Genomic DNA, 22965 nt, shown 5'->3' with positions numbered 1-22965 from the left:
AATCTTAATCATTGATTGACGGAAATCAACGGTTAAGATAAGGGTTATAAGAGGTTGTAAACGAAAATAGGTTGTAACTATAACCTTTATCTTTATTTTAAGGAAAAAATGTCAATTTAAATAACATAACTTTAAATTATTTTAAATGAAACAGTTTTAATTTGGTAAATATTTGTTAGCCTTTTACATTCTTTTATCTTCACAAAAATTAGAAGGGAAGAGAGAGTATTATGAAAGAAAGAGAATATAAAAAACCAATAAATAAATACTAAATTACCTTCATTTCATTAAAAATGACACAAAATTATATTCTTTAAAATAACACATATTTTTCCTTTTTTTAAAAAATAATTATTAGTTTATCTAGTCTTCAAAGTCATGCATTCAACATAAACTTGTGGCAAAGAATGCAAAGTGTTAAAGCTTACCAACTGGCAACCGGTAAAAACAGAAAAGGGTGACTCATCTTGAAATAAATTTAACCAGAGAAAAAGAACTGGCAATGACTTAAATTGATTTAAAACTAATAACTTTTTCTTTAGATTCTACTTCTATTTTCATGGACAAATTTATCCACATAATGCATTTCACCATTGATGATTAAGTGAGGAAAGGGTAAATAGCGATGTAAAAATAGGTAACATGCAAACAAAAACTTCAACACAAGGATAGCCACCAAGATCTATGAAGCACCGATACTCCTTAATTTTTTTTTTTCAACGTATCGGATACGCGTATCGGACATGTATCCTTTGGTAATTGACATCTTGTATCATCGAGAACGTATCGAAAATGCGTATCGGTGCTTCATAGACCAAGATGACCATGCAACACTTATCTTTGTGAGTATATTACACATATGTGGATGTCAAAGTCCCATTAGAACCGTGTCTGTAATTACTACATGATATTGTGTCTTACACTGACTAAAAGAGTGCTTCTCTTGGTTATTTTTCTCTTCTTGTTCTGCTCTGAAGGTTCCACTGAAACAGAAGCAACATGGAGTTTTCTACTACACATGAAATTGCAGGAACAGTTAAGCAAGTCTCTGATAGGTTGTGTGAGCTCAAAGCATTTGATGATACAAAAGCTGGTGTTAAAGGCCTTGTTGATGAAGGGGTTACAAAGATCCCAAGCTTATTTCATCATCCACAAGATAAATTTGTAAAGGCATCAAATTTAGGCAACACAGAAAACATTATTCCTGTTATAGACCTTGCAGGTGTTGGCAAAGATCAAAGTACACGCCAAGAAATTGTAGGCAGAATAAAGGAAGCATCTGAGACATGGGGTTTCTTTCAGGTTGTTAATCATGCAATCCCTGTGACTGTTCTAGAGGACATAAAAGATGGGGTACGAAGGTTTCATGAACAAGATAGTGAGGTGAAAAAAGAGCTATATACCCGTGATCTGACTAGGCCTTTTGTTTATAATAGCAACTTTGATCTGTATAGTTCACCGCCACTCAATTGGAGGGATACTTTAGCATGTTACCTGGCTCCTAATACTCCAAAACCAGAAGACTTGCCAATAGTATGCAGGTTAGTCCATGTTTCTATACTAACTGATAAGCAACAGCTTAAGCTTAGAAGTGAACGTCCATCATGGTTTTATATTATATCTCCCAACACTAACCAAAATTTTAGACCGCTTAGATCAAGTTATATTTAGCTTCAGAAGTTTATATTTGTATGATATTAATATACATGAAATCTACAAAGAATAATCCTTGGTTCATGGAAAAGATTCTAAGAACCTCCAAGTAGCACAATAGGCTATAAATTGTGTCCCACTTTTGTTAAAGTGAAGAATTATGAATCAAGGTTGTAATAGGAAGTTGGGAAAACAGCTATACAAGCCAATGCAAGTTAAGTTACAAAGTGAAAGAAGATCCAAAGTTAAACTTTCTATTTCTACCATAGTGTATTTCATTGCTTCCTGATTGCATCTTCTTGTAGGGATATACTATTGGAATATGGGACAAATGTGATGAAACTGGGAATTACACTGTTTGAATTACTATCAGAAGCTCTTGGGCTACATTCAGACCATTTAGAAGACATGGGTTGTGCTGAGGGGCTTCTTGCACTTTGCCATTACTATCCTGCATGCCCTGAACCTGAATTAACTATGGGAACAACCAAACATTCAGATAATTCTTTTCTCACAGTGCTCCTGCAGGACAATATTGGTGGCCTCCAGATTCTTTACCAAGACAGGTGGATTGATATAACTCCAGCACCTGGTGCTCTTATAGTTAATATTGGTGATCTTCTGCAGGCAAGTTCATTGTTGCTATTTTGCATGTGTGTAATTTCCTACTACAGTTATTGTGAATGCTTACTGAATCTGCAGCTTCATTGCCACAAACTAATAAATTTTACCATGGTTATATTTAATTGACTAGTATAAGTTATGGTGGTGCTCATTTTAGGTTGCAAAATATAGCTTTATCTCAGGTCACAGGAGAATAACCAAATCTATTATGGAACAGTACTTTATTTGCATTAATATTTTTACCCGGTATAAAGAAAAAGCCTTTTATGAAATTGAAACTTTACAAATTCTAAAGAAAAAGCCTTTTATTTGCATTATTATTTTTCTTGATCCACAGCTTGTAACAAATGATAGATTCAAGAGTGTGGAACACAGAGTGCTGGCAAATCTCATAGGTCCGAGAATATCTGTTGCATGCTTTTTCAGCACAGATGCTAAACCATCATCGAAGATCTATGGACCTATAAAAGAGTTATTATCAGAAGACAATCCTCCAAAATACAGAGAAACCACAGTTACGGATTATGCAGCCTACTTCACTGCAAAAGGCCTTGATGGGACCTCTGCTCTTCAACATTTCAGGATCTGAGTTGGATAATGTGGATTGAGGTTGTTTATTTAGCACAATAAATGAATAAACAGTGTAAGTTGAAAATAATAGCATATATCAAATTCAATATGATTATGGATCTTATTCTAGGACTAAAAATTTGTGGCAACTGAGATATTAAAATGTACGTACCTATTTCTAACATTTGCTTGGTTTTAAAACACGTAAGGTGAAACAAGAATTCTTTGCTTGCGTTGATTTTATCATCATATGAAGCTAAGCCAGTGAATTTAATGTTTTACCACATATAGCGCTTGATTGATAATTTTGTCCTTGTTTTAGAAAAATTACCACTTTTTCCTCCATTTTTTCAAATTATATACTATTCTATTTTTATTCTTAAATTATATATTAATATGTGTCTATTTGATCGAAGTTTGATCAATATTTCTTTGAGTAAATAAGCCATTTATTCAAGGAAATAACTTACCAAAAATTAAAGTTTAGTTAAATTTTGATCAAATTGGAATATATTGATATATAATTTAAAAAAAGATATAAATTACCTAATGGGTGTATTTTAATTGGAAACACAAACTCAGTAGACGGATAAAGAATTTGAGTTCAATTTTTCCAAAACAAAACCATATTTGGAAAGAGACGGAGAGATTTAACTGTGATTATGTTCTGATAATTTTTTTTTTAGAAAAGTCACTGAAAATTTAGACATGGGTAAAATATTTTAGGAGGAGCAAAATGATTATTATTTAATTGATGAGGACAAAAGAGTCAAAAAAAAACCCTTCTCTTTCCATAATAGTGCATTTGGACTAAGAACATGTAAATTGCATATCATGGTTACTACAAATTGTTGGCTTGCCTTTGGAACTGCCAACTTTTCATAGTAATATTATGTCTTCGAGCAGCAATTGCCAATAACTTTTACTCAAATAATTGAGGGTTTACGATGAATTTGCGATAAGAAATAATTTGAATAGTTTAGAATATGAAAATTTGTAAGAAGTGGGGCCAGATTTCAAAGAAAACAAAAATTTGAAATTTTCTAATTTTAGGTCAAAAACGATGTTTTGATTGGCAGGTTTCAAGCCTAAGTTAAAAAAAATCTATTAGTTTCGTTTTTATATATATATATATATATATATATATGGGAAAAATATTTCTTAAGCAGCTTGAGATAAGTTTATCTCCGGCTATCCCAAAACTACGTCGTTTTATTTATTTATTTCCTTATATTAATTAATTCACCTTTGAATGGTTATGATTTCTTTTTTTTTTCTCTCTTCTTTTATCACCATTGATCCATCTTTGTACGGTTGTGATTTACTAACCGGAATAAGATTATCTCAAGCAGCTTGAGAAACGATAAACCATATATATATATATATATATATATATATATATATATATATATATATATATATTGAGTTTCCTTAAGGTATTTTTCGGCCGACAGTCGAAGACTAATCCTTTCAAGATGTAGAGATCATCGAAATGAGTTTTGTCTCTCTACCAACAAAGCATTTTTCATATACATTATCAGAAATCGAACCTCTCTCAACATGTTTAAAGGATTCAACCATTTATCAATTGTGTCCAGCTTTGTTGGTAATTTCGTTTATATTTTGAGTAAAGAATGATGATATGAGATTTTTAGATAGAATAAACTTGACAAAAGACTCAATTATAATAATTAAAAAATAAATAAATTTGAGTAGAAAATTAATATATTTGCAAAAATGGGTTTTAACCACTAGACAAGTTTGGGCTGAACAAAATCCGGCACAAGCCCTCAATTCCCCAACCAGATGTGAATTTGTATATAAATACGAACGAATTAAACAATGGTACGTATATAAGTAAGACAATTCTATGTATCAAAAAAAAAAGTACGACAATTCTCATTTTAAATTTTAAATTTTCAAAGGTTTTTAAATCAATATTTTATACAACTAATTCAAATAACTAAAAAAATAACGGTAAGGCAAATAAGTAACGATTAAAAAATAAAAACGTTATTTTGAATAAATTATAAATTTATTAAAACTTACTCCCTTATTGCAGGACACAAATCGGGTTTGTTGAGGGTAGGCCTTCAAGATTAAGGCCAATAATTTGTTGCTAGACTTTTGGTTGGATTCAAAGGAAATCTTTTATTAATTTATTTTAAAAGAAAAATATTTGTCATTTAAAATACACAATTTAATAATATTTAAATGAAATAATCTTAATTTAGTAAATATTTGTTGGGCTTTATATTTCTTTACCTCCACAAAATTAGGAAGAGGGGAGATAAAGTATTCTCAATGAGACACAATATAAAGAGGGTTCGTTTTTTCTAAAGTTACTTTAGACAACTTTATCTAATTTTCGTCGAAACGACGTCGTTTTGGGACGAAAATCATGACGTATTTATAATTTTAATTTATTTCAGGGTTATAATAGTATTTATCATTCTAATTTTTTAAATTTTCAACCTCAAAACGACATCGTTTTGGTGAACATTAGACAAAATTATCTAAAGTAACATTAGATATTTTTTTCCATATAAAGAACCAACAAATATACACTAAATTACAATCGTTTCATTTAAAATGACACAAAATTATATTCTTTAAAATAACAAATATTTTTTCTTTTTAAAAAAAACAAAATTATTGGTTTCTCTAGTCTTCAAAGTCATGCATTCAACATAACCTTGTGGCAAAGGGTGACTCATCTTGAAATAAATTTAACCAGAGAAAAACAACTGGCAATGACTTAAATTGATTTAAAACTAATTACTTTTTCCTTAAATTCAAATGCTATTTTCATGGACAAATTTATCCTCATGATGCACTTCACCATAGTGAGGAAAGTATAAGTAGTGATGTATAAATAGGTAACATGCAAACAAAAGGATAGCCACCAAGATGACCACGCAACACTTCACTTTGTGTGTGTAGTACACATATGTAAAAGTCAAAAGTCCCATTAGAGCCAAGTCTATAATTATTACATGATATTTTTCTCTTGGTTATTTTTCTCTTCTTGTTCTGCTCTGAAGGTTCAACTGAAACAGAAACAATATGGAATTTTCTACTAAAGATGAAATTGCAGGAACAGTTAAGCAAGTCTCTGATAGGTTTTGTGAGCTCAAAGCATTTGATGATACTAAAGCTGGTGTGAAAGGCCTTGTTGATGAAGGGATTACTAAGATCCCAAGCTTATTTCATCAACCAAATGATAAATTTGTGAAGGCCTCAAATTTAGGCAACACAGAACACATAATTCCTGTTATAGACCTTGCAGGTGTTGGCAAAGATCAAAGTACACGCCAAGAAATCATAGGCAGAATAAGGGAAGCATCTGAGACATGGGGTTTCTTTCAGGTTATTAATCATGGCATCCCTGTGACTGTTCTAGAGGACATAAAAGATGGGGTGCGAAGGTTTCATGAACAAGATAGTGAGGTGAAAAAAGAGCTATATACCCGTGATCTGACTAGGCCTTTTGTTTATAATAGCAACTTTGATCTGTATAGTTCATCAGCACTCAATTGGAGGGATAGTTTGGAATGTTACCTGGCTCCTAATACTCCCAAACCAGAAGACTTGCCGGTAGTATGCAGGTTAGTCCATGTTTGTATACTAAAGTGATAAGCAAGTAGTGCTGTAAATAGGCAGGGTTTAACAAAGGCTATCTATGACCAAGTATTTAGGTTAAATTTGACCTATTATATATAATTAAATATATCTTACTTAGATTTTTAAAAAAATCTATTTAAAAATTAAGTTATAGGCTTTCTTTTATATGTCGGGTCTATAAGTTTACGGGTGGTTTATATCATATTATTTATTTTAAATAAAATAAATAAAATTATTATTTTAATAATTTTTAATAATAAAGTAATATTATTTTAATAATTTTTTTTAATTATTGAATGTCTAATAGACTTAAACAGATTAACATGCCTAGACTTAGGTTTTTAAGTTTTAAATATAGGTCAGACCAGACTTATAATTTAGGCTTATATAAGACTAACAGACTAGACCAGGCCTAAAATATTTTACATGGACATAACTTATTTAATCCAAAACCTAATTTACACCCCTATAAGCAACCAATCCAACTCAATAATTTAAACTTCACTTCATCAATAGGTTTATATTATATTTCTTTGACACTAACCAAAATTTTAGGCCACTTAGATAGAGGTATATTTAGCTTCAGAAGTTTATATTTGTATGATATTAATACACATGAAATCTACAAAGAATCATCCTTGGTTCATGAAAAAGATTCTAAGAACCTCAAAGTAGCACAATAGACTATAAAGTGTGTCTCCCACTTTTGTTAAAGTGAAGAATTATGAATCAAGGTTGTAATATGAAGTTAGGCAAACTGCTATACAAGCCAATGCAAGTTAAGTTACAAAGTGAAAGAAGATCCAAAGTTAAACTTTCTATTTCTACCAGAGGGTATTTCATTGCTTCCTGATTGCATCTTCTTGTAGGGATATACTATTGGAATATGGGACAAATGTAATGAAACTGGGGATTACACTCATTGAATTACTATCAGAAGCTCTTGGGCTGCATTCAGACCATTTAAAAGACATGGGTTGTGCTGAGGGACTTCTTTTACTTTGCCATTACTATCCTGCATGCCCTGAACCTGAATTAACTATGGGAGTCACCAAGCATTCAGATGATTCTTTTCTCACAGTGCTTCTCCAGGACCATATTGGTGGCCTCCAGATTCTTTACCAGGACAAGTGGATTGATATAATTCCAGAACCTGGGGCTCTTATAGTTAATATTGGTGATCTTCTGCAGGCAAGTTTTCTGTTGCTTATATACATGTGTGTATTTCCCGCTACAATTATTGTGAATGCTTATTGCAACTGCAGCTTCATTGTCACAAACTAATAAATTTTACCATGGTTATATTAAATTGGCTAGTATAAGTTATGGACTTATGGTGTATGAAATTGTATTAAATTGGCTAGTATAAGTTATGGAACAATACTTATTTGCATTAATATTTTTATCCGGTATAAAGCAAAAGCCGTGTATGAAATTGAAATTTTACAAATTCTTATGATATGTGAAATGAACTTATATAAATACAGCTAATTATTAATTTTGTTGAAGTGCAGCTTGTAACAAATGACAGATTCAAGAGTGTGCAACACAGAGTTCTGGCAAATCACATAGGTCCAAGAATATCTGTTGCATGCTTTTTCAGCACAGATGCTAAACCATCATCGAAGCTCTATGGACCTATAAAAGAATTATTATCAGAAGAAAATCCTCCCAAATATAGAGAAACCACAGTTACAGATTATGTAGCCTACTTCACTGCAAAAGGCCTTGATGGGACCTCTGCTCTTCAACATTTCAGGATTTGAGTTGGATAATGTGGACTGAGGTTGTTTATTTAGCACAATAAATGAATGAACTATGTAAGTTGAAAATAATAGCTTATATCAAATTCAATATGATTATCTATCTTATTCTCGGACTAAAATTTGTTGCATCGCCTATGTCTTGCAACTGAGATATTAAAAAATGTACATCCCTGTTTCTATCATTTGCTTGGTTTTAAAACACGTGAGGTGAAACAAGAATTCTTTGCTTGCGTTGATTATATCATCATATGAAGCAACGCCCAGTGAATTTAATGTTTTACCACATTGACAATTTTGTTCTTATTTTTTTTTAAATATTATTTTATCTATTTTTCCAAACTATATATTATTAGAGTTTGGAGTTTGTCCTTTTAAAGGATATAGAATTGTGTCCTTTTAAGTTAGAGAAAGAGATATACAATGAAAATTATACAAGGAGAAAGTGGATTATTTTTTTTAATTTAAATTTTAAATAAAAAACACTACTTTTAACTAAAATGATCATTATTTAAAAGGACAAATATTTTTCTTTCATTATTATATTTCTTTTCTCAAATTATATATTAATCTATCTTATTTGATCAAAATTTGACCGGTACTTACCGGAGTAAATGACTTATCAAGTAGTGATAAACTCAGTATTTTTTATGACGAGGGGCAAAAATAAAATATCAAAGTTACAAATATTATTAAAACTAATAAAAAAAACTAAATATCATAAGTGTTTTTAAGGGAAAAGCTAGGAGAGGTGACCAGTGATTAAGGGCGTAAATAGGTTAGGTTAGGCTTTAACTTAAATAGCTCAGGTCTATGTAAAATATTTTAGGCTAGCCCAGCATGTTACCCTTATATTGGCCCAAATTATATGTCTAGTCTGACCTATATTTAAAAAACAAAAATATTGGCCTAGGCCTATTAGCTTGTTTAAATCTATTAAACATTCAATAATTAAAAAATAATTAAAATAACATTACTTTATTATTTAAAATTATTAAAATAATATTATAATATAAGCTGGCTTTAAGCTTATAGGCTCGTCATGTAAAAAAAAAAAACTAGGGCCTGTTTTCTAAATAGACTTTTTAAAATCTAGATCTGTTCTATTTAACTATATTTAATAGGTCGAATTTAGCCTAATATCGGTTAAATCGTAAGCCTCTCTTGACCAACCTAGCCCATTTACATACCACCTATCCACACCTCTCCCTTTGCTCCGCCCCTGTTACCGAGGATTAGGGTTTGGTCAAACTTTGATTAAATAGTGACAAATTTTTATATAATTCAAAAGAGGAAAAAAAAATAATAAAAAAAATTAAAACTGGAACAAAATACCAATTATGCAAATTTTAAAGAGTGATAGCGGGGAAGTGCAGAAAAAGCAAGTTATAGGATGAATGAAGTAATAAGTTATAGGAACCTGCAGCTAAAAGAGTACATATTGCTATAAAACGTTACTTGATATTTATTAGGGTTGAAAAAATAGGGCAACCCAATTCGACCCAGCCCAATTTGCGTGCAATCCAAACAAGTCAGGTTAGGGTTAGCTCGAAAAAAATTGAGCCAGAAAACCCAACCCGAGTCGAGTTAGGGTTGGCTCGAAAAAATGACTGCTTGTTTGGCTTAAAAAAATGGGTCACGAGTTGGCTTGAAAATTGGCTCGCGGGTTGGCTCAAAATGGCTCGCGGGTTGGCTCGTTTTGAGCCCATTTAAATGAACCTATAGTATGTGGCTTCTATCAGCTTAAACAATCCAATGGTCTTACAGAATGATTTATAAAAAAAAAAAAAAAAAAAAGCAAAACAGAAAAAGGGTTACAAAATGAAAAGCAAAAAACCAAAAATACAAGAAGCTTTCGATGCAGGAACTAAGGCCAAGACTGAGCAGCTAAGGCGATGAAGCCAGGGCTGACGGAGCGTAGACGGTGGTGGCTGGCGACTGCGTCTCAATTTCTGAGTGAGAGTTCGAACAAAAATGGCAGCGATGTGAGAGGATTAGGGACTTAGGTTGTTTAGAGAAGGAAAAAAGGCGATGAGGTGTAGGTTTTGTTCATTTTTTTTATATTATATATTGTATTTCTCAACCCACGAGGTGTCCCATTTGACTTGCGGGTTGGCTTGTTTTTCTCGAGACTCGGATTGGGTTGTCACGAGTTGGCAGCTCATTTTTACAAACTCAAACCAACTCATTTTTGACTGATTACACGCCAACTCGACGAATTTGCTCATTTGCCAACCGTAGTATTTACAAGGGGTGAACCAATTGTTTGTCATATCCATGATATTCTATTTATATGTTATAGATAGTATTGAGCAAGAGAGGGACGATCACCCCCTCAATTTTATACTAACTAGCTTAAGTTTAAGTGTTATTTCTGATTTTTTTTTTTCACATAATTTATGATCACTTGTCGAAATTTATAGAAACTTTTAATTGTGGATATTATTTTTATTTTATTTTTCATAGAAATAATCGAAAAGAAAAATATATATATTATAATTTCGTCCCCTTATAAAATTTACTAGGTCCGAGTCATAATTCTTGTACTAATTCTTCCCTTCGCGAAATTTCACAGTTGTTATAAGTGAAAGCAACATTTTATGCATTATTATATATGGTTATATTTATCTTATGTTAAATAAGATAAACAAGTTTCCTACACATATAAAATGGAGGTGAATTTCATATCTATTTTTTTTTCTCTTTTTTTATATGTGAGTCCCACTTATAATTTTATTTTTATAATATGAGATAACCATTTTCTTACGACATAAGATAAATATAACCCTATTATATATAAAGAGAGGAAATATCTCTAATATTTCAGTGGTTCTTCATTGTTTTCCACTCTTTCTAAAATATCTCTTCATTGTTCTTCTCCTCATTATTCATTAATTGAATTTAATTATTTTTTAGATATTCTTTATAAAATATTTAAACAGTGAAATGCTAATTCAATTGAGAATTATGATTCTATACCTCAACTCTTTATTTGTTCCAAATATATTAATTAAGATTGATAATCAATTTCGGTTCTGATAAATTTGAAATCAAAATTATATTTATTATTGCTTGCAAGTCCGTGCCTCTAGTTTTCACTTTTCACCAATTAAAGGAAAACGGTGTCGTATAGATTGCAGTAAGTTAGCCACCGTTGAATTGTCTTTTAAAATCATGGATGGCTGAGATCCTCTAAAAAAATGAGAGGAACAGCTTCCCCTGTTTTCCTCTGTTTCCGCCATTCCTGGACTCGTTTTTTTAACACTTCAAATTTTTTTACTAACACTTTCTTTTCTGCATTCAATTCTCACCACCTTAAAGGTAATCTCTCTCTCTCTCTGTCTCTCTCTCAAATGTTTGTTCCTTTGTTAAGGTATTCAGAATCTTTATTTATTGAATTTAAAAGCTATCTGAATACTGAGAATTTTTTTTTGAGGGGGTTTCAGATATGGGTTTTTAATTTTTTAGAAGGAAAAAATAAGAAATGGTAATATTAATTGTTAGATTTCTGGGGAAAGAAATGATGAAAAAAGTTTCAAACTTTTTCGTACCCCACTTTAGTTTATGGGCAATACCAGTCTAATGCATGGCCAAATTCATTATTTGAATTTAGTTTTCCCTTTTTATGATTTGAATGAAGCATATATCTCTTGATCATGATAAGTGCAACATTTTTCTTTTCTTTTTTATTGAGGGCTTCTGGCAGGAGGGGAATCAGTTATTGTTCTAACGTATGAAATCAAATTATTTAAACATTATGGTTTTGATTATGTTCTTATGCTATGACATGGCATTGTGCTTGACCAGAAAATGTACCTGTACCACTTTGTTAGGATTTGCATTTTCTTTGTTGATCAAGCTGTAACCTTTGAGTTTCAAATCTTATGTAATCAGATGTTTGGTCGTTATGCTGTTGCTTTCTTTTTGGTGATTTCATCATCTATTGGGGTATTAAATGCAAGTGCTGGTGATGCTGATCCACGTTATAGGTACTTAGCTCCAATCTTTCTCCAGTCTTCTTCTGAAAGTTGTCCATGTCAATAGTTAATTGTATTTGGAACACATTTTATGCTGAAATTTTTATTTTTTATTTTTTTATTTCCACCATTTTTTCTCTCAATCTTTTGGTACTCTTCATTTGGATTTATCAGTCACCGACCTCAACTAGTTTGGGATAAAAGTGTTTTGATGCTGTTTCTTGCTTTGCTTTGGATATCAGGAGTTGTGTAAGACAATGTGAGGAAACTGGATACTGTAAATTTTCTTCAGATGAAGTCCTCATTAATCATCCAAGGGACATGCTAGAATCACTTTATGTACAATGGAAAAAATGGAATTGCCAAAGTGACTGCCGGTACAACTGCATTCTTGATAGAGAGAAAGAGAGAGAGTTATTTAATGATGGTCCAGTAAAATATCATGGTAAATGGCCCTTCAAGCGTATATATGGGATACAGGTTTGTCACTGAAGAAACCATGCACCCTATGCTCCTTCTTTTGGAATTGGTGTCCAATGACATCAAAGTTTTTTGTTTACAGATCTGACATGTCATCCATTTATTCAGGAGCCTGCTTCTGTGGCTTTCTCTGCCCTCAATCTTGCAATGCATTTTTATGGTTGGAAGTCCTTTTTCACTCTTCTGAAGAATAAGTTTCATAAACAAGTTGGCAAGAAGGCCTCCTACGAGTATGCTGTTTTGTGGCATATCTTTGGGCTCTTATCAGTGAACTCCTGGTTCTGGAGTGCTGTTTTCCACACTCGGTAAGTTACTCATGCAGATATTTTCAGTATTTTGTGCTGATTCCAAATGTTCAATGTCATTCTGCTTTGGTTATCCTAACTTCTAAGAATGTACTTGTCCTTAAGAGTGATTGATTTTAGATAAGGTCCAATCATGTTGTATAGTGTTGTTGGTTGATGAAGTGGCATTTCTTTGTTCTTCTATTGGACTGAGTCTGAATCTCCTGGTCACATAGTCACGTTATGTGTCCCAAATTCAGTCACAGTTAAATGAGTGTGAAATATTTAAACTGGTATTTCTTATGTCAAATTTTAGTATATGTTTATCTCCACTACTACCTTTTGAATACTGAATGAAAGCTACAGCTTGGTCTCAGACACATTAAAAAATTGTAATGATTGTATATGTGTTTGCTTTGAAAATTACAATCCTCACCTAAAAATCTTTTTGCTCGCTCCATAATATATATATATATATATATATATCTATATATGGACTTGCAACTTCTCATGTTGCATGAGAAGTTTGAACGTCCTACTGAGAGAGAAAGGAGTGGGGGCCACCTTGAAAAAAAATAGAAAATAGAAAAGTGGCCGGCACGGATATCAAAGTGAGAGTGGTAGGAGAAGAGACTTCTCATGTAACACTGAGAAGTCTTTTTCCATATATATATATATATATATATAATTAAAGCTAATGCTGATGGTGTTCTAACTTATGTTAATACTCCTATTGTTCTTTAAAAACTATATCTCCCATAATCTTACCTAAACAATTAGACAGGAAACAACCTGTCTTATTATCCATTCAATATAGTAGCATATTTCGTAAATTTTTCCCTAAATTGAAATGCAGAGATTTTGAGTTATCTGAGAGGCTAGACTACTCATCTGCGGTGGCTCTCATTGGATACTCCCTCATTTTAGCCATGTTACGAAGCTTCAATGTAAGGGATGAGGCTACCAGAGTTATGCTTTCTGCTCCCTTGATAGCTTTTGTGATCACGCATATATTATTCCTCAACGTCTTTAAACTAGACTACGGTATGTGACATATCTATCCCTCAAGTAATCTTTGTATTATAAATTAATTCTGAGGCCAAGAGTTACATGAAGGGCCCATGTTTTCTTTATTTCCCTTTCTGATAAAAATTCACCTTGAACTGTTTGTTAATTATCTATGCCATACACTTACGTGGCTTCTGCTTCCATTGCAAGATTATTGACAGGATTCTTTGCTTAAAAATATTTTCATCCGACCCATTCTTTTGGTGTGTTTATTTGAATTTTTTGTGGTCATGGTGAGACTTACTTTTGAGAAGTGGATAGATGGGATTGGGTTTAAATTGCTATCATCTTTTAGAAAAGTGAAGTTATGTTTCCATGGTGAATCATAATGGGTGAATTTGTATTTGTATTTGAGAGAGATTAAAAAAAAAATTTGTTTTTCTTCGTTATGTCTTTGTGATTTTTCTTATTCATACCATTTATTTTCCCCCCTTCTTGTGATCTTTTTATGACATTCTCATTCTAACTTTACAGGATGGAATATGAAAGTTTGTGTAGCGATGGCTGTAGCACAACTTACCATTTGGCAAGTTTGGGGTTTTATTAGTCGCCATCCCTCACGGTGGAAGCTCCGCTTTGTTGTTCTTGCTTGTGGCCTTGCAATGCTCCTAGAAATATATGATTTCCCTCCATATCAAGGACTTATAGATGCACATGCTCTTTGGCATGCCACTACTATTCCTCTAACCTACCTCTGGTGGAGTTTCATTAAGGATGATGCTGAGTTTCTAACCTCTAAACATGTAAAGAAATCCAAGAAGTCGAAGTAGCTTTTGTTCATTTGGAAGTGCCTATAAGTTATATGCCTTTGTCCTTATAACAGATTTAGATGCCCTTTGCTCAGTTTTCTTTGTATTCATAGTTGGGAAAATGGTAAATGTGAGCTTCCTGAGTGTTCTCTTTAATAGGCCAAAAGATCATTTCAGGATTTCCCTTCATATTCTTGCATTTCTCCTCATCTTAAATGTATATAAAACCTAATTTTGTTTGGCCAGTTTTGTATTCATACTTGGGTGAAGGACTGTATGTGATTATTTTTTTGTGTCTCTTTTAGGCTTGCTCTTTTCAATGTGTCCGGGATGTTGTGTGACAAGCACATGTTTCTTGCATAATAACATTACTGGAATTAGTCTCCTTAGAATTTGGAATATGTAGTTGTTTTGTTTTAGTTTTCCTTTATGTATAAAAAAATAAAATAAATATCCACTGATTGATGGTTGTTTCTTCTATCAGATAATCTTCTTAATTTTGCAATTTGGCAATGGAGACCCCTCTTCTTACATCCAATGGCTACAATAAAGAGCAACCCATCATCATATTGATCGATTTGGCAAACGTAAAACTCCAAATCCATAATCAATATGTAAATTAGTTAGACCCATATCAAGATATAACACACGTGAATGTATATAATAATAATAATAATAATAATAATAATAATAATAATAATACAACATCCAACTTCAATTTGTAAACCATGAGTTCATGAATATCAAATTCCTGTAATTTTAAACTTAACATAAATAGCAAATTTCAAATTTAGCACAAAAGCAATAACCATATAGACCTTAAACAAATGTGATATATCATTACGAAGGGACATTGTGCCGTTATCAATACCTACTCAATATATATACCTGTTGTTTAGAATTGGGAAATAGCAGTTGATATTCGATAAACTTCGGTAAACATCCAACATTGATGAACTCGTAGCACCAGTGGCGGACCCAGGAATTTTATTGAGAAGGGGCAAAAAATAAAAGTACCTCTTCATAAATAAAACTACTTCAAATACAATACAGACCTAATATGCAAAAAATTGAAAGAAATCTATTATAGAAATTAAGATCACTTCACTTAACTCTTACTCTACGTGTTTTCATATTGTTAAACTCATTTATAATTGAATCCGTGCTAAAACTCAAAATAATTTCTTTTTCAATGTATGTAATCAAAGAATCATCAAGAAATTGGTCTTCCATTCTATTTCGAAGTCTGGTCTTGATTATCTTCATAGCTGAGAAAGATCTTTCAGTTGTTGCTGTAAAAACTGAAAGAGTGAGTACAAGTCTAATCACTCTATCAATAAGAGGGTAAATGATGGACTTTTCAATTCTTGCTAGCCCTTGACATAATTATGATGTAGTTGATAAATTAATCAAATCTGGATGTTTAGGAATGTCAAGCTCAAAATCTTGTAACTCCATCTTCAAATGCAATTTTTTCTGTTCTGTGAAATCTCTAGAATAAAATTTATCAACAAGTTTGCAAATGTCATCACTATTAAATGACTTGTACATGTTTCTTGGATCTAAAGCCATGCTCAAAGCAAGTAATTCTACAGTATTATCATTGAACCTGTTATTTAATTTTGTCAATTGATAATCAATTGTAGCACAAAAGATATTTACCATATAAAAAATTTTAGTAAAAAAATCACCTTATTCATTTCGAGCACGACCTCTCCTTCCAATATATTTTGCACTCTCTGGAATGTCAATGTCATGTTTTATGCAAAATTCTTGAACATGAACCAAGAAAGCTTCCCAACCTGTCTCTCTTAATTTCTGAAGTAACTCTTTTGTAGTTGAAACTAGATGTAAAGCATTTAAAATATCTTGAGACATTCGTTGCAAAGCTTGACAAAGGACTTCAGTAATGTGAAAAATGAAAAAAATACTTTCTTTTACAACAGTTAAATACAGGACTACTTCAATTTTACTTTTTATTGAAAATTGTGTTAATAGATTACTTTTTTTCACCTTTGTTTATTAACATGTTACATATTTGTCTCCGGTTAAGCCAATCTGTTTGCTTAATATTAAATCTCTCTGAATGTTATAAAGTATTATAGTTTTTAGAATGTGTGGATATATTTTAGGAATATACTTAGTCTACTTGCGTCAATTTTAATTTTGTCCACTTATTTATTTTAATTAGACTTAAATTTTTTGTGAAAAATAAGTTTTTAAGTAATTTCAAGTCAAATATCACAATGATTTGGTAAAATTCCTTGTAAAGTAATTTTAAAATTCAAATTCAAACTCTAGAAATTATAAGTAAGTTTCTACCGAGACCGCAATTTAAAAAAGCGTGGGTCACACCTCTTTGTGAGAGTAAAATAATATAAATTGTATCATTTAAAAGGAAAAACATTTTTTCATGAGGTAGGATTTTTTGACACCAGTGTCAAATTTAAAGTTTGACACCTCATGCGATAGCTATTAGATAAAAAAAAGATCAATGGTGTCACATGCTTATAAATCAGAGTCGTGGATCTTTTTTGATCTAACGATTATCTGATGAGGTGTCAAAGGATCTACCTCTTTTTTCATATATATATTTATATATAGATCCTCTTTTTTCATATATATATATAGGCAGGACATTCTTACACGATGTAAAAGTTAAAAGCCTTACACTCAATCTTGACCATTGATCCACTTGTATCCATTGACTCACATTATTAAAAAATTTGAGCCCTTAGATATAAATGAGTTCAACGGACAAGATTAAGATTAAGAGTGTAATTTACACTGGTGTTAAATTTAAAATTTGACACTTCATCTGAGAGCCATCAGATCAAAAAATATTAATGGTGTCACGTGCCTATACATTAGAGTCGTTGATCTTTTTTGATATAATGACTCTCTGATGAAGTGTCTAACTTTAAATTTGACGGTGGTGTCAAAAGATTCTATATATATATATATATATATATATATATATATATATATAAAAGGATAGTATTCTTTGAGGTGTCAAATTTTGAAATTCGACATCAAATACTAACCTATGATTTCCATCAATCAACGGTTATCATTTATTGAGAATTAATATTAATAAATGATAACAGTTAATTAATCAAAATTAACAGATAAAATTTGTTATCAAATTTTAAAATTTAATATTAGTATAAAAAAACCTATTCTTTTTTAACGGAATAAAAGAAAAACATTACTCTCGTTGCCTTATCCTAAAAGGCTAAAACAAAAAACGTGTGCAAGATCCCCACCTCCTTTGGTGATCATTGACTTCAACTACAGGTGAGTGGTGAGACATCTCACAAACAAAACAAAAACAAAATTACATAAAAAAAAAAAGAGATTTGCATTCTTCATGTAACATGAAAAAAAAGTTTCTTACACACATAATATTTTATGAGGTTCGCTTGTTTTGAAGCAAAAAAAAAATTAAAGCATGGAAAACGAATCTATATAACATGACACAATCACTTTTAATACAACATAACTCTTATAAAATCCAAAAAAAAAAAAAATTAACCACTCCCGTGTTCCTAACACGTATTTCAACACAAATTTCATTCTTATAATCCTTCTTCTTTTCCCCATTTTCAAGGGTGAGAAAGAAAATAAAAATAAAAATACTGAAATAGTGCCCTTCCATTCGAAAAAAGCCGTTCATTATTCAGAAACACAATCAGCACTGTTGAACAAAAACAAAAAGAGTAATAATAGCAGTGAACTACGATAAAGGTACCATTTTTAACCGCGTGCCGTGAAATATCAACTGCAAGGGATCTTATTTTGTACAACTGTACCCGCATAATAATTAGTCAGTCAGGACCACCGTACCCACCTTGGTTACAGTAAATTTTTATTATTCTTATCTTAGCCAGTATAATTAATAAATGAGTTTAACGTTCCTTTTACAATTTTAGCACACATAATATTTATAAAATGTCTTTATTTTTTAAATTTTTTCAAAATAGACATTATTTTAAAATCGTAAGAAATCATTTTATCTTTATTGTAAGAAACCGTTATTTCATAATAAAATTAGATATTTAAGTATTTAACAATGGATTAAATATATCTGTTGTAAAAGGACTCTTTTCATGTCACAGACATAAGAGAGCATGTGAAGCCCACATGTAAGTAGAGAGAAATATAGGTGAATTCCACTTAAAATTTGAGTCAACTACAAATTCTCTTTTCTCCTATCAAATGAGAGATATAAAGCCCTTTAACAATAATAGAAAATGAACTCTTTTACAATGTTTTATTAGTGTGAGATAAACATAAAAAGAGAATATAATTTTGATAAGTATTGTTTAGAGTGAAAATTTTCAATACGATACCAAAAAATCATATTTAGGTCCATCCATTTTTAGATTCGAATTATGTTTGCGTTGGCAAAAATTAACTTAAATAAATTTGTATTACATATCAACCCTTTTACCACAACGATGCTGTCTATAGATCAAATGATTATCAATCCAAAATTAATCTGCATTATAAATTATTTGTGTCATGTCATATTATAAATAAATTATTTATATTTTGTCATATTTTGTCAACCCACGTAATATTTAACATAATTTGGATTTGCAAATTATTGGTATCATATTATGTCATATCAACTCATAAAGTAAAATAATCATATTCGTATCAAAAAATTTAATCATCTCATCATATCTTGTCAATCCGGATAATATTTTACATAATTAGGATTTGTAAATTATTCTATGATATTATATCATATCAACTCATAAAATAAAATAATTGTCAAAAAATTCAAACTGATCCTAAATTCATATCGCATTAGTAATAAGTATAATCATAGTAATAATTATGATGTGTATGTGTTATTGAATGGAAATGGATCCTCTTTATGAAAGAAAAAAACATAACATTATCATGTTGAAAAATTACAATCATAGAAAAAAAGAAATCAACGGTTATAATTCTATAATTATTTATTATAATATTTTTCTCCCTAATCTTTTATTATCATTAATCTTTCTTTTTTTTGTATAATTATGATTCTTCGTGTAACCATAGCATCCAAATCCTTAGTGAATTGTCATCCCTAACTATTACTTGCTAGAGTGAAACTAGGTCGCACAGTATGCTCTTATAGGAAACGCCTATGATGCACGGACACGGGACGCGGGACACGATACGACACGACACGCCGACACGTTAATTCTAAAAAATATCATATTTGGACACGTTGGGACACGTTTAGATATTAAATAAAAATTTTAATATATATAATATGATTTATATTTAATACATATAAGAATCCATAATAAGTCATATAACCAATCAAATATCTTGATTCGGATTCCGTAACTGAAGCTTCGGAGAAGAAGAGTAAACGCGGTTCCGATGAAAGGGAAGGGGAAGGGGAAGGGAAAGATCATAATTTGGGTACGCAAACAAAAAAGGGCGAGGTTGTAATCGAAGGTGAGGAGGGAAAGATGAAGGAGAAGAAGAGGAAAAGGGAAGAGCTTGAGAAAGAGTGGGAGGAGAAGAATAACAAGGAGGAAAGACCCATTCTTGATTCGGATTCCGTAACTGAAGCTTCGGAAAAGAAGAGGAAACGCGGTTCCGATGAAAGGGAAGGGGAAGGGGAAGGGGAAGATCATAATTTGGGTACGCAAACAAAAAAGGGCGAGGTTGTAATCGAAGGTGAGGAGGGAAAGATGAAGGAGAAGAAGAGGAAAAGGGAAGAGCTTGAGAAAGAGTGGGAGGAGAAGAAGTATGGTGTGGTGGTGGAAGGAGAGGAAGATGAAAAGGAAAGGTTTGGGAATAAAACTCTTGAGAGCAAGAGGAAGATGATATATAACCCAGCTGATATGTTGGTTTCAAAGGAAGGTTATGATGACGAGGATAAGCTTTTGAGGACTATTTTAGTTGGGAATTTGCCTCTCAAGTTGAAAAAGAAGACTTTGTTGAAGGAGTTTAAGAAATTTGGTGAGGTTGAGTCTCTGGTGACTCGTTCTGTTCCAATACAAGATGTAGGTTTTCTTTTTGTTGAATGTTTGCTTTCGTTTGGTACTCTTTAAGGCTTCGATATATTTTTATTTTTTTTGGGTGCTAAATTTATGTTTGTTACTTTTCTTGATGAACCAGACCAAAAAACCTAGGAAGGGAGCCATCCATTCGAAGAAAATAAATGATTCCGCTGATAGGTAATGGGTCTGAATTGAACAATTATCGAATTGCAACTTCCTGTGATTATTGTTAATTGCTTGCAGAGAGAATGCTGTTATTTTTTATTTTTTTGTCATTTTAGTGTGATTTTATGGATTCAATATCAAGTAAGCCTGCTCGTTTTGGGCTTGGAGAAATTATTCTGCTTTGATTTAATGCTTAGATTTTATATTTTCCAATGGTCTTAAGTGACTTGCAGACAGTCTGATAAGAATACATTCATTTTCATGCATAGGAAGCCTTTTTCAGGCATTTCTAATTGACAAATATTGTGTTTTGCAGTGTTCACGCATACATTGTTTTCAAGACAGAGGAATCTGCTCAGGCTTCTTTGTCCCACAACATGACTGTGGTATGCCCTTGTTCCTCTGAGTTGGGTTGGATCAAATATGGTGTTTGCTTTGTATTTTTGGTGAAGACTGCAGTTGACAGTTTTCTAATACTATTGTTTAATTATCTGACTGTAGGTTGAAGGAAATCACATTCGTGTTGATAGGGCTTGCCCACCCCGCAAGAAACATAAAGTGAAGATTGCTTCGCTTTATGATAACAAGAGAACTGTTTTTGTGGGCAACCTCCCATTTGATGTTAAGGTGTGTTTCCAATCAATGGATTTATTTTTGCGGTCACATAACCACATCATTTCTGTGTGTGTATTGTCTAATGGATCTCACGTATCTTTTTGTGTAGGATGAAGAACTATATCAGTTATTTTGTGGTATATCCAACCTGGAATCAAGTATAGAAGCTGTTAGAGTCATTAGAGATCCTCATCTTAATGTTGGAAAGGGTATTGCCTATGTGCTGTTTAAAACAAGGGTATGCTGCTTTGGTGCCAGATTAGTTATGCATTTTGATAAAATTTCTTACTTTGTGCTCTTTTACATTTTTAGCTCAAACATGTTATAATTCATCTTGTCATGTTTTTCCCTTTCGGTGGTAAAACTAAAGGGCTGTTTGTGGCTGATAAGCCCATGAAGACCTCGTTTTGTTACGTAGAAACCAACTTATTTGTGTGATTACTTTTAGAAATGCATGTTATCTATTTATGAAAAGATATATTTTGTGATATAAATATAATCTAGAACATTAGGATTGAAATGGGCGGTTGCTAGTGTAGGGTTTGTTTACTTTGGTGTAGATTGGCTGCTTCGTTTATTGTATTGTGTCTTTTTGTGTAACTAGGTACATGTTATTTTTGGAAGTTGCTTCTTTCATTCAGAATATAAGTGGTTAGAGACTGATATGTATAGGACTGAATTTCTGTAATGGTTGAGTGAAGCTGCATATCACACTTTTTAAGTCCACATGTGGGCTTGAAAATCTGATTCAGGTCCTGGGTACCAATGTCTGACTATTTCAGTCCACATTGTTGAAAACTCTCTCAATACTTTACCTTTAGATTTAAGAATGATGCCTCTAGGACATTTTCTTATGATGAAGAAACCTTTTAAACTGCGAAATTAGTGATGGTGCACTTGCAGTGCATGGGCTGAAACCGCTGGAACCATTAGTTCTTTCTTTTGCTTTGCATAATGAATTCCTGAAGGTATTACTGGCATAAAACCATATGGTATTGATATGCAAATTGGTGTTTGACTGGATCTAATTTGAGACATCTTAGATTGTTATCATCAAAGGAAATGTTATCACGTGCAAAAAGTGGCATAAAGAATGTTCAAAAACTTCTTTCCAAGTCTTATCACCAGGAATTCTGTCTATAAATATTTATTAAAGTTGTGTCTTGTAAATGCAGGAAGCTGCTAATTTTGCTGTTAAGAAACGGAGCTTGATGGTTGAAAATCCATGCTGTCATGCCAAAGCGGATGCCACCCCATCCAAAAGGCCAAACCCATCACCAGCTCCTAGTACCCCTGCAAAGAAGTTGGCTGTGAAAAGGCCATACCAGCTGTTGCAAAGAAGTTGGCTGCTGCACTTGTTGCTGAGATAAGAAAGAAGA

At 31.9% G+C, this 22965-nt stretch overlaps 4 protein-coding genes across 11 annotated transcripts; all 4 read left to right on the top strand.

Moving 5' to 3' along the window:
• Positions 1–993: 993 nt before the first annotated feature.
• On the top strand, positions 994–2866 carry LOC133317210 (1-aminocyclopropane-1-carboxylate oxidase homolog 1-like). 4 transcript variants are annotated; one of them, XM_061519063.1, is made up of 4 exons: positions 994–1107; positions 1171–1541; positions 1959–2280; positions 2615–2866. In XM_061519063.1, exons 1-4 carry the CDS (start codon positions 1000–1002, stop codon positions 2864–2866), a joined length of 1053 nt encoding a protein of 350 aa, XP_061375047.1. In that variant the 5' UTR covers positions 994–999. The 4 variants fall into 4 exon arrangements, with proteins under 4 accessions (XP_061375047.1, XP_061375041.1, XP_061375033.1 ...); XM_061519057.1 differs by having other exon boundaries at positions 994–1526; XM_061519049.1 differs by having other exon boundaries at positions 994–1541.
• Positions 2867–5870: 3004 nt separating this feature from the next.
• Positions 5871–8345, top strand: LOC133317185 (1-aminocyclopropane-1-carboxylate oxidase homolog 1-like). 4 transcript variants are annotated; one of them, XM_061519040.1, is made up of 4 exons: positions 5895–6021; positions 6085–6455; positions 7341–7662; positions 7986–8345. In XM_061519040.1, exons 1-4 carry the CDS (start codon positions 5914–5916, stop codon positions 8235–8237), a joined length of 1053 nt encoding a protein of 350 aa, XP_061375024.1. In that variant the 5' UTR covers positions 5895–5913; the 3' UTR covers positions 8238–8345. The 4 variants fall into 4 exon arrangements, with proteins under 4 accessions (XP_061375018.1, XP_061375006.1, XP_061375011.1 ...); XM_061519034.1 differs by having other exon boundaries at positions 5871–6440; XM_061519022.1 differs by having other exon boundaries at positions 5871–6455.
• A 3783-nt stretch (positions 8346–12128) lies between these two features.
• Positions 12129–14813, top strand: LOC133317250 (uncharacterized). 2 transcript variants are annotated; one of them, XM_061519102.1, is made up of 5 exons: positions 12129–12223; positions 12454–12691; positions 12800–12996; positions 13832–14019; positions 14518–14813. In XM_061519102.1, the coding sequence occupies exons 1-5, from the start codon at positions 12129–12131 to the stop codon at positions 14811–14813; spliced, it is 1014 nt and encodes a 337-aa protein (XP_061375086.1). The 2 variants fall into 2 exon arrangements, with proteins under 2 accessions (XP_061375086.1, XP_061375094.1); XM_061519110.1 differs by lacking the exon at positions 12129–12223 and having other exon boundaries at positions 12654–12695.
• Positions 14814–20127: 5314 nt separating this feature from the next.
• LOC133317130 (nucleolar protein 12-like) lies at positions 20128–22927 on the top strand (the record flags this gene model as incomplete). Its single annotated transcript, XM_061518956.1, has 6 exons — positions 20128–20809; positions 20925–20983; positions 21288–21357; positions 21473–21598; positions 21696–21824; positions 22762–22927. Coding segments are annotated over exons 1-6 (1090 nt in total), but the record flags the coding sequence as incomplete, so codon positions are not given.
• Positions 22928–22965: the final 38 nt, after the last annotated feature.

This window comes from Gastrolobium bilobum, unplaced genomic scaffold (genome assembly GCF_033153095.1).
Source record: "Gastrolobium bilobum isolate Gb01-03AN ecotype WA unplaced genomic scaffold, APGP_CSIRO_Gbil_v1 utg58662, whole genome shotgun sequence".
In the NCBI taxonomy this organism is placed as follows: domain Eukaryota; kingdom Viridiplantae; phylum Streptophyta; class Magnoliopsida; order Fabales; family Fabaceae; genus Gastrolobium; species Gastrolobium bilobum.
This window is presented reverse-complemented; position numbering and strand designations above follow the sequence as displayed.

Excerpts from the sequence above, each read along its gene's own strand:
- LOC133317250 (XM_061519102.1), top strand. The coding sequence starts at position 12,129 with ATGTTTGGTCGTTATGCTGTTGCTTTCTTTTTGGTGATTTCATCATCT. Across the intron at positions 12,224-12,453 it reads GATGCTGATCCACGTTATAG|GAGTTGTGTAAGACAATGTG; the intron begins GTACTTAGCTCC and ends TTTGGATATCAG. Across the intron at positions 14,020-14,517 it reads CGTCTTTAAACTAGACTACG|GATGGAATATGAAAGTTTGT; the intron begins GTATGTGACATA and ends CTAACTTTACAG.
- LOC133317210 (XM_061519049.1), top strand. The coding sequence starts at position 1,000 with ATGGAGTTTTCTACTACACATGAAATTGCAGGAACAGTTAAGCAAGTC. Across the intron at positions 1,542-1,958 it reads GACTTGCCAATAGTATGCAG|GGATATACTATTGGAATATG; the intron begins GTTAGTCCATGT and ends ATCTTCTTGTAG. Across the intron at positions 2,281-2,614 it reads ATATTGGTGATCTTCTGCAG|CTTGTAACAAATGATAGATT; the intron begins GCAAGTTCATTG and ends CTTGATCCACAG.
- LOC133317185 (XM_061519022.1), top strand. The coding sequence starts at position 5,914 with ATGGAATTTTCTACTAAAGATGAAATTGCAGGAACAGTTAAGCAAGTC. Across the intron at positions 6,456-7,340 it reads GACTTGCCGGTAGTATGCAG|GGATATACTATTGGAATATG; the intron begins GTTAGTCCATGT and ends ATCTTCTTGTAG. Across the intron at positions 7,663-7,985 it reads ATATTGGTGATCTTCTGCAG|CTTGTAACAAATGACAGATT; the intron begins GCAAGTTTTCTG and ends GTTGAAGTGCAG.